The following is a 10,128-nucleotide window of genomic DNA, read 5'->3' as shown; positions in this document are numbered from 1 at the left end:
TAGGACACGTGAACATCAGGTACTGAAGAGCATTGATGATGCTCCTGTAATCAGTAGGGTTAGCCACTAGGTCACACATGAAGGAGAGCTTGGCGCATGTGTCGACAAGTGTACTGCAAAGTATGTAGTTCATCATGTTGGCACAGGCAAGAATATCCTTTGTGTACTGTCACTGTGACAAGAAAAAGCCAGTGTCAATGTGCTTGACGGTGATGTCGAGGAAGAAGTGCAAGTCATCGAGGTTCTTGAGGGAGAACTCGTGGTGTAGAGTCAATGACGTGGTGAAACAAAGCTGTCAAGGAGACAATGAGGATGATGTCATCAATGTACAATAATAGGTAGATGATGTCCTTGCCATGGTGATAGATGAACAACAAAGGGTCCACCTTCGACGCTGAGAAACCAAGAGACACAAATTAGGTCACAAAGCGACTGAACCAAGCCTGAGTTCAGACGCTGCACAGGTGCGCTGAACATGGTCGCAACACAGGCACATGCCCGTACGTGTATGGTACTGTTCTGCTAACAGTGTATACCGGGGAAAGACAACAAGAGAAAGGTATTTTTAGACCCAAAGAAAATAGCCAACTTTAATGACAAAGAATATCAACAATCTAAAAATTATGATATACAGACTCCATTTCATTCTTTGTTCAGCACTCTTTGCACTTTGATGTATGGATCATCATAGCTCGGAATGGCCTCTACGATGGCGTCTCTGCATTGAGGAAAACAAAAAAGACACTCAGCTTTTCGCTGCAAAGCATGGGGATGCTTCAGTGAAAAAAAATATGGAAGAGTAATTGCTTCCAGGTGTTAGCAAATGTTTCAGGCTTATCTTCTCTCAAAGAACTACCAGCCGTCGTACCTGTGGACGAGATAGCGGAACATGAATAAGGTTAGCACTTAACACATTATAGTAGACGTACAGAACAGGGCTACAGGTAAAACACTGCATAGGGACACTTCTAGGAACTCTCAAGTCTTAACAGCTTGAGGGGAAAAAAGGGTTACATCGTAGTAACTTTTTTGAGATAAATCAAATATTTGAATGAAAGCATAGAAACACTAATAAAGTTAACCAAAGAATAAAATACATATAACTCTTCTCTCTGAACTTAGAAGGCTTGCTACCATATGCAATATAACTTTGTTTAAAACGATTAGTTAATCTCCTCCCATGATTCTTCCTTTTTCAAGGTACGTAGCATCTACGAATATATAAGGTTCAAAAGCATATGTATAAACAGCCATTGGTAAGTTGGTTAGTTAAGTAACTAAATAGTGTATTTATTCTAAAATATTAAAATTTAACATGGATAATATATTATGACCCATACCATTGCAGAAAACAGGGCTGAACCACGCGTGATGTGAATAGCCAAGTGAAAATAGTGTAAACCAAGAATGATGCAAATGTCTAAATGCTAGCTAAACATTAAAAGCTCGCTACTGTGTCACAGCTTATTGGGATTATACCAGGAGACTTACTAAATCATATGACAGGTCAACCTTAGTATCACATTCGCATAAAACGGCACAAGCTTACCAAATTCTATCAAATCAAGAGACGCTAATGAGAAATAATCAATGATGAAATTGTGAAGAACAAGATGCAGACCAGCCCTAAGTGAAGGCTCAATGGACCCAAGATCAACTGCCTGAAGTTGCCCAAACCTGTAAAGACAAATAACGAGCTATTAAGTTCTAGCCCAAAAAATCAGTGAAGCATGATTTTCTCACAGCCCATAAAAACATCAATCCAATACCCTCAAAGTGTCTAAAACGGCAAAACCCTGGCCTTATGCCTTCTCCTGAACATAGAACAGGAACAGTCCACTTTGCGATAAACAACACAACGACACATAATCATCATCTGAGACTACTGTATCTATTATTTTGACTACAAAACATGCCCTCCAGTTAGACCACATCGGTAAGAACCATTATCCCTCACATTTTTATCTCTACAAACTGCAAAATGTCTGATCTGATAAATTTATAATGCTCACATGGCCAGGTTAGAAATGCTGACCTTTCACAAACAATAGGTCTGTAACTGTTCATGCATCACGGCCACTTTATCCCATCCAGACCGTTACCGCCCCATAAACCTCATAATAAAACGTTTGTCTCGTACTCTCGTGGCATTCTTCCACAGAAAACTGCATGTGTCTCTTAAGATGTTCATATTTCCCTGGATACTAAAAATCTACAATCCATCACCAGTGATTACTGGGACTAACAAATGTTTAGGCGATGGGAACGCGTGGGGGGTCAGCACCAAATAGATTTATTGGCAAATTGGTGTTGGCCAAGAGACGCTGTGCCTGCTGGCCCCCCACCATCTTCTTCAACAGTGTAGAACCATCGGTCCTTTTTCATGTGAAATTGCGATGCCAATGCACATAATTAGATGTTAAGTTTAGTGCGACTACAATAATGCATGTTTCACACTCTGCTGGTTGAATTGTTCGGATGAGCTTATAAGCTAGAGCTATCTTTTTTCTTAAATGGAGTAAACTAGAAGCACCTGTATTGGGGTGTCTCGATGGGTGATGATTCTTTTGGTCATATAAGGTAAAATCATGGAACAAAATATCCAGCAAGTCAGGCACCTGCAAACTGCTGTCAAATCCCTATTTAAAGAATAAATGTTGCATCAAAAGTCCTTTACATAATCAAACAAGCTTTCAGAGTAGTTATTTTGATTAACGTTCATGTGATGCTTTGGTTCAACCCCATTGGATCTACAGTTAGTTTCTATGTGTTGAATCAGTATGTCATTTTCACCAGGAAGTTCTTTTACATTTTTACAATCGAGCACCTTGGAGTACATGATTCACACAACCGTATGCAACAGATAAATATGGCATATCTTTTATGTCAGAATAATGGAGAGTCAAATATAAAAACTTTCTCGCAGAGGCATCTCATTGTGAAGTTTTGGCCCCATATCAACGTCATATATACTATCAATTATTTGAAACTTTAAAAACATGGGAGGACACATCGGTTTCAACCTTTGTAATTGGACAATATATCACGCTGAAGTCCAAATGAATTTGTTCTATTTACTATTTTTACGGTCCCAGAAGAAACTGTGCATATTTCTAACAGCAACGTGCAAAAATTACACTAACAAGAAACAACGCCTCTACATTAACAAGTACCAAAATATATTTTAGTGTAGAATTGGTAATGAACTAAAATATTTGCTCTCAAATTCCCCAAGTTCCATAAGTCGTCATTTAAACGAGCAGCAGCGCCTTGGTGGGGTGGGGTTCCTGGTGGTCTACTCTACACCACTTTTTCACAGGAATCCACCAAGTCCAATTCACGAGCACTAAAAACCGGAGCTTGAATTATCAGGGAGAGAGAGAAGGTAGCATAAATTACCAGTCCACCACCTGCCGAATCTTGGGGGCGAACTCCTCGGCCTGGCGAGCGAGCACATAAAACAGGAGCAAGCGTCAGCCTCTCGAGTCTCATCTAGAGAGCTCCGGAGTGTTGACGTCGCGCGAGAGAGGCAAAGAAAGAAGCGTGGTGACTAACCTCCTGCGGGGAGAGGGAGATGCGCGCGGCGTTGGCGAGGCGGGGCAGGTCCGGCAGCTCCAGCGCCGGCGTTACATGGGGAGCGGAGGAGGAGAGGGGCCGCACCAAGTGGGTCCCCGCCGAAGGACGCCGCAGCGGTAGCGGCGAAGGCACCACGCGGAGCCTAGGGATGGCCGAGACGGCGGCATGGAGCATGGCCGTCGCTCGCTGCTGCCTCCAGCTAAAGATTGGAAGTGGGCGGACAGTGATCGATCGAGCCGCTTCCCGAGCGGCATCGCCTCGCGTGGCGGCCCAATCAACACGGCCCACTTCTCAGCCTCGTCGGTTTGTTTGGTCTCTTCGCCTCCCAAAAGTTCGGTGCCGGGGCCGGCCGAGATGCATCATCATGAGCATGCAATTTCAACGTAGCAACAAAGTCAATGTAGAGAGGCTATAGTCCTCTGCATTAAGTGAAAGTCCACCGTTCGATAAAAAAGAGAGCTCAAACCTGGCGCTACAGTATCTTGCAAACAGTAAATTGCGTTGGTACAGTATGACGCAGCACTGTTGCTACAGTACTTACTACAGTAATATCAATTAACTATTGCAGGCTACTGTAGCTTTTGACTTATTACACTGTTCATACAGTGATTCTCTGCATTAATAGCGATTAAAGCAGAGGATTCGGGTCCAGCAACACTAGTTCTAGTTGCTGCATGCATCTGGTCGTAAGCGAGGCAAGGTAGTCCATATGCATGCATGGAACTAATAGAGCAGTGATAGTTATAAGCTTGCAATCGAAGTCTAGACGATTTTTTCTCTTTTTTGTTGAAAGGAATCGAAGTCTAGATGTCGAAGTGCCTTTGCTGTTGCTGTTGGCCTGACCTCTACTGGGTCCAAATCTCTCCCTTACAAGTGGGCCTGGCCGCTGATCTTTTTGCGGTTTATGGGCCCCGCTCCAGGTGCGAAACCCTCCCGTCTTTTATTTGCATCGCCCGAGTGGATGTGAGCGCCTCCACCATGCCGACGCCTGAGAGCTCTTCTCCGCGGCAACCGAAGGGTTGGGGAATCCATGCAGTGTTGGGAATAGATAGGTTATGTTAGCATAAAATAAAAAATTAAGTTTTGTCGTATTCAATCAGAAAATTATATGAGTAAAGAATTATGTATCGTTACCACTAGATACATAATATAGTGAATGAAGAGTGGAAGAGGATCGATCTAACATCATACGCGTCGATGTAGAGGAATCAATCTATCTCAGCAGGGTTGTCATAGGCGATCGACCTCCTATTCGGGATCAACCTCCGGATTCGACTTTCTTGTTAGGAGCGTTCTGACTAGTCGTGATCGTCTTGTCGGGAGTAATGTCGACCTGATCCATGCTATAATACCAGCAACTCACCCCTACGGTATCCACACGTTCTGAGGTGGAACATTGAACGTCGGAGTGCTAGCACCATACGTACAACTAGGGTTTCAAGAGGTCAGTGAAAAAGGTTTGACTAGTGTTTCTGAGTGGCTCAACCGTATGTGCTCTTCCCCATGCCTCACTTTATATAGATCCTATTATATGCTCCTATGTTGAAATCCCCTCATGGATCATAATCCGTTTAAACGCTCTTACAGATTAAATCTATGTATTCTGTTTTAACCCATTAAATATGTGACCTGTTAAGTTTATACAGAAAAGGCTAAATTCGGAAACCCCTTTTCGAACCAAAATTAACAGCGATCTCTAGCAGGCCTTATTGACTCTTGAATATACATATAAAATCTTGAGACACACATGCGTCAATCCTTTTACCTCACGATACCAGTTAAGCTCAAGGCGAGACACGTTTCATCCTTAAAATAGCTTGATCATTTACTCAATCTTGTAGTGGATTACTTGATTTATGATTAACTCTTTAATCATATTAGTATGATCTATATTGAGGGCTCAGAGATATCTCTCCTACTGTATAGGAGACGATAAATTCTATCTTGATCGTTTGCACCCTATGACATATTTAATGGCAAATCCGAAAGTTACCTTTATAATTATCTAGTTACCTAGTAGTGTTTGATAGACTTTAAATATACTATTACATATTCTATGAATCAATAACGATCTTAGGTCTAAATATCATATAGGTACACCATTTGAGATTATAATTAATGACACATTATATAACCATCATAATAGTATCTCAATGTGAGTTTATCCAACATTATATTCTCTAACATGTGTCCACATTATTGATTTGATATCTCTATATTTATGATCTGTAAAGTATAATCATCAATTAATACATGTAATAGTCTGTGAATCGTTATTATCCTATATAATAATATAAGATTAGAGATTATTTAAAATAACATCACAATAAAACAAATAGCTTAAAAAAAGTCACATACTCATAATCAATATAAATAATAATTATCAAACAAACCAACTAACATATTATTAAAAATATATAAATACATAAACATCATACAACTATTTCTATGTTAGACATATCATCATATATGTAATCATCCCATGCACCGCCGCTCGACTCGACCACTCCGTGGCCTGTGGGGGATGATAATGGCCTCTCGGGATCATTTTTTTTTTCTTTCCTGGGAATGCTGTAAACTTGCTTCTTGCATGTGCCATTTGGTCGTCGCGGTCGCCATGATCTTGCACCGGGTTTACGATCTTCTTGTTGCGCCGGCGTGACCGAGATTCAAGAGACGTTCTGTATAGTTTATGTGTGGGTTTAAAATAACGGTGGTAGCAGGCCGGTTGGATCGGCCCGCGGGTAGGTTTAGGTGTAAAATTTGTCCCGTGGGGCTATCGGATAGGGCTCCGACCCAAATCGGTTTCGAAGGCGGGGATGTATTTGCCTTGCGGGTTCCCTATGGGTATCACTCCTGGTCCATGATCCGCTCGCTCGTCACTCCTGATCCACTATTTGCTTGCCTCCTCTCGCATCTTCTTGCGTCTCACCAACTTGTGCCGCTGTGCTCTGTCTCTGCCTCCCGGCGCCAGACCTATCCAAATGGGCCTATCGGACTGGCCCAACATTGGCCCGGTTAGGCACGGCTCGACATGCCCGATTAGTTTAATGGGTCGTGTCGTGTCAGTCCGCGTGCCGCGCCCTCGACCCTTGACACGCCTCATCAGCCATCGGGCCAAGCCATGCACGGTGGGGCCCAATGGGCGGCTAAGCACGGCGGGCCCAGCAGGCCCGGCCGACACGGCAGCCTTGGCCGCCTGGTAGCACTCCAAAAATAGGAAAAAGAAAAATAGCTACAAAATTCAAGTTTTTTAGGCAGTAGATAAAATTGAGATTTATTGATTGGTTGTCTCATTTAAAACATTTCTATAGAAGGAAAAAAGAGTATAATCTATGCTCCAAAAATTACATGATTTCATTAGGAACTCTATGTTTTTTCTTGTAACATATAATATGCTTCCTCAAGTGCCATGTTTCACTTGTAGACCTGGCACATAATTTATGGATGTATATATTACACTTAACAAATTTTATGTGTTTCTCGTTTATTTCTCTAAAGATATTTTCAAAATATTACCATATTGGTAACTATGCATGTAAGTTCTCGGCGTCTTGATACATGAATGGAAATACGGAATTGAATTATGAAGTGGGCAAGTGACTTTGGCTAGTAAGTAGAAAAAGAGAGATGGATGGCCATTGAGAATGAGATCACTCGGAGTTTGGGTGGTGGTTATTTATAGGCTAAGATAAGAGGTGGGTGACGGGTCCTCAGTTGCTTTAAAAAAATAAAGAAAAATCATAAAAATTAGAAATAATTGGACACAAAATTAATTTTAAAAATAAGCTTTATTGATAGGTTGTCTCATTAAAAATCTTTCTAGCAAAGAAAAAAAAGTACAACTTAGCTTAGAAAATTAGAAATTACACGTTCCCATCAACATCTAAATACAATTTTCTGAATGGTTCAAGCTCACTGTTCTCTGCAGTGTATTGCATTCGCGCTTCTGCTTGTTCCCAGTATTTTACTATAGTAAGAATTTCCACCATCTCACTTGACAGTCTAGTTCTTCTCTCTTTGATTATCCTTCTAGTAAGACTGAAGACAACCTCAAAAAAAACTGTAGATACGTGAACCGTTAACAAATCTCGTGCTAACAGTGAAAGCACTGGATAATTCATCTTGTGCTTATGCCACCATTACAGTATGTTGAAATTTTCTTGTTCATGGCTGATAACATCGCTGTGGATGAAGATAGTTAGCTCCCCTCCAGATGTTGGAATTTCGATGATAGACGATCATGATGAAGAGTCTGAACTTCTTGATGAAGAACCTCCACCAAATATTTTCCCTCACGTTGTCGTCTTCTTACTTTTTGTGGGTGCTAGTGGAGGTCGTTGCAAGCGAACTCCATCATACTTTGTTTCATATTTACTATAAACATCGAATAACTTAAAACGAACATTAGTACAATAAGTAGAATAATCGTGACCAAGAGCATCACCTAGAATTGTGAGAATTCTACAAAAATCTACGATTTTAGCTCTAGTATCTAAAGTAAAGGCAAAGACATACAACAAAAGAATTTCTTTCCAATATTTTAAAATTTATATTTTATAGGAACTACACAATCTCTTAAAAGATTGTCATTTTCATAGTTGTTTAAATGAGTAGCAATTTTAATAATATTATGTACTACCAAACAAGATATCAAATAATAAACTCCTGATAAACTCACAGTTGAATCATAAAAAAAAAAATCAAAAATTTTAGTCTCCTTTCGACAACATACCAATACACTTCTGTGAGTAAAGATTGACCCACATGCTAATGATAGTGTGTATGAATAAACACACCAAATGTTCTCTTATATGATACAATATTTTTTAGCATCAGAAAGTAGAGTTCTATGTTATCGGCATGTCCACAACAAACTTACGTGGATGCACACCCATTGCAACACAGTACTGCTTATATGTTGTAATTCGTTAGTTAGAAGAGTTCACAAAAGATATTGCAGTACAAAAATCATCTAGGTATTACAACAACCTCTTCAAACCAGATTTTACTATAAGATTGATAATATGATAAGCACAACGTTGATGTAATAAGAAAGATTCATCATATGTACTCAACAACGGAGTAACAATATTCATTATTCTAGAGTTTGCACCAGCGTTATATCAAGCGATAGAAAATATTTTATTTGTGAGACCAAAGTCTTCAACTACTTGAGATATTTTTTTAGCAATATTTTCACCGATATGCGCATTGTCAATCAACCGGAAACCTATTATTCTCTTTTTTTAGTTCCCAATCATTATTAACAAAATGAGCAATCACACTAAGATAATCCTCTCTAGCCCTACCTGCGCATATGTCTGTGGTCAAAGCAACTCAAAACGTACATATTTGCAATATTTTTTTAAGCTTTCTACGACACATATTATAGTATTTTACCATATCCCTACTAGTTGTCTGTTTAGAAACATACGTGAATATAGGATTATGAGCTTGCTTAATGTAATCTTCAAATGCAGCAGACTCACTGATGTTGAGTGGTAGATCCGCTCTTGCAATAAAGCAGTATATCTCTTTTTGAGCATTGGCGGAGTCATGCTCCCAATGACGAACAGAGTCGTCGGGGTTATACTACAACACCGTATGCTTTATGGTTGCTTCACTCTTTTGCTTGGAAGTTCTGGCATGCCTTATCAAGTGTTTGGTTCCACTTGAGGATGTTACAGATAATTCATGTTTGCAAATATAACACCTAGCATATCTGACACTTACCTCGTCTTCCTCTCTGTATATCCTTTCGAAGTCTTGCCAAACTTCGGAAGCAGCAGTTCTTAATCTTTTAGAGCGAGTGCTTGATGATATGTGTGCACTTATAGAGCCAAACACTGGAGGTGCTGCTACATATGAACAAACTGGTGGTTCACCATCGGTCCTTTTTCACCTGCAGCACTGCTAGCAAAGGGGTCGTAGTCCCCTGAGAGTCCTTGAAGAAAAAAAATCATGATTGATGGACGTATCATCATAATCATGATCACCGGTGTAGGATCAATTACACACTAATAAGGCAATTATAGGGTGGGTGAATGATTATAGAAACCAAATTCAAAGATTAATTCACCCAAATTGAAAACAGACTTATACTCGATATTCCACTCGAGATAGATCGCACATACTCTACTAAAATTGATGTAGAGTAAGATCTGGTGGTCCGATTGCCCTCCACATTGATCAAAAGAAACTAGATTCAAATACGAAACTATTATGAGAAGAATCAGGTCAATCAGATATGTGGATTAAGAATTATGCTTAGTCGAAGTTGATTGTACCACACAAAATCGAGTAGATTGAAACCTAGTCGATAACGAATAAAATCTACTCGAGATCATATCAAAGCCACTCTAAATTTTCTCAGATCAAACACTAGATATTCTAGCAAGGTTTTGGATGAATTAAACCTAGATGAAACTCGATAAAAACACAAAATCAATCGTAAACCAAAACTGTTCACGCAAAATATAGAATACAGAGAAAGTTCTGAATTAGCAATTCATCAACTTATGAAACTTGATTTTCAGTGTATAGATGAGT

General features: G+C 39.9%; 1 protein-coding gene across 2 annotated transcripts; it reads right to left on the bottom strand.

Moving 5' to 3' along the window:
• Positions 1-313: 313 nt before the first annotated feature.
• LOC133912964 (glutamyl-tRNA(Gln) amidotransferase subunit C, chloroplastic/mitochondrial-like) lies at positions 314-3,874 on the bottom strand. Of its 2 annotated transcripts, XM_062355968.1 has the most exons (5): positions 3,556-3,870; positions 3,400-3,440; positions 1,622-1,677; positions 817-868; positions 314-721 (listed from the first exon to the last, which is right to left on the bottom strand). In XM_062355968.1, the coding sequence occupies exons 1-5, from the start codon at positions 3,748-3,750 to the stop codon at positions 643-645; spliced, it is 423 nt and encodes a 140-aa protein (XP_062211952.1). In that variant the 5' UTR covers positions 3,751-3,870; the 3' UTR covers positions 314-642. The 2 variants fall into 2 exon arrangements, with proteins under 2 accessions (XP_062211952.1, XP_062211951.1); XM_062355967.1 differs by having other exon boundaries at positions 314-868; positions 1,550-1,677; positions 3,556-3,874.
• Between the last annotated feature and the right edge of the window lie 6,254 nt (positions 3,875-10,128).

Source organism: Phragmites australis, chromosome 3 (genome assembly GCF_958298935.1).
Source record: "Phragmites australis chromosome 3, lpPhrAust1.1, whole genome shotgun sequence".
Taxonomy (NCBI): Eukaryota; Viridiplantae; Streptophyta; class Magnoliopsida; order Poales; family Poaceae; genus Phragmites; species Phragmites australis.
Note: the sequence above shows the minus strand (reverse complement) of the source record. Positions and strands in the feature narration are given on the sequence as shown.

Excerpts from the sequence above, each read along its gene's own strand:
- LOC133912964 (XM_062355967.1), bottom strand. The coding sequence starts at position 3,750 with ATGCTCCATGCCGCCGTCTCGGCCATCCCTAGGCTCCGCGTGGTGCCT. Across the intron at positions 3,441-3,555 it reads TCTCCCTCTCCCCGCAGGAG|GCCGAGGAGTTCGCCCCCAA; the intron begins GTTAGTCACCAC and ends CTCGCTCGCCAG. Across the intron at positions 1,678-3,399 it reads ATTCGGCAGGTGGTGGACTG|GTTTGGGCAACTTCAGGCAG; the intron begins GTAATTTATGCT and ends TTGTCTTTACAG.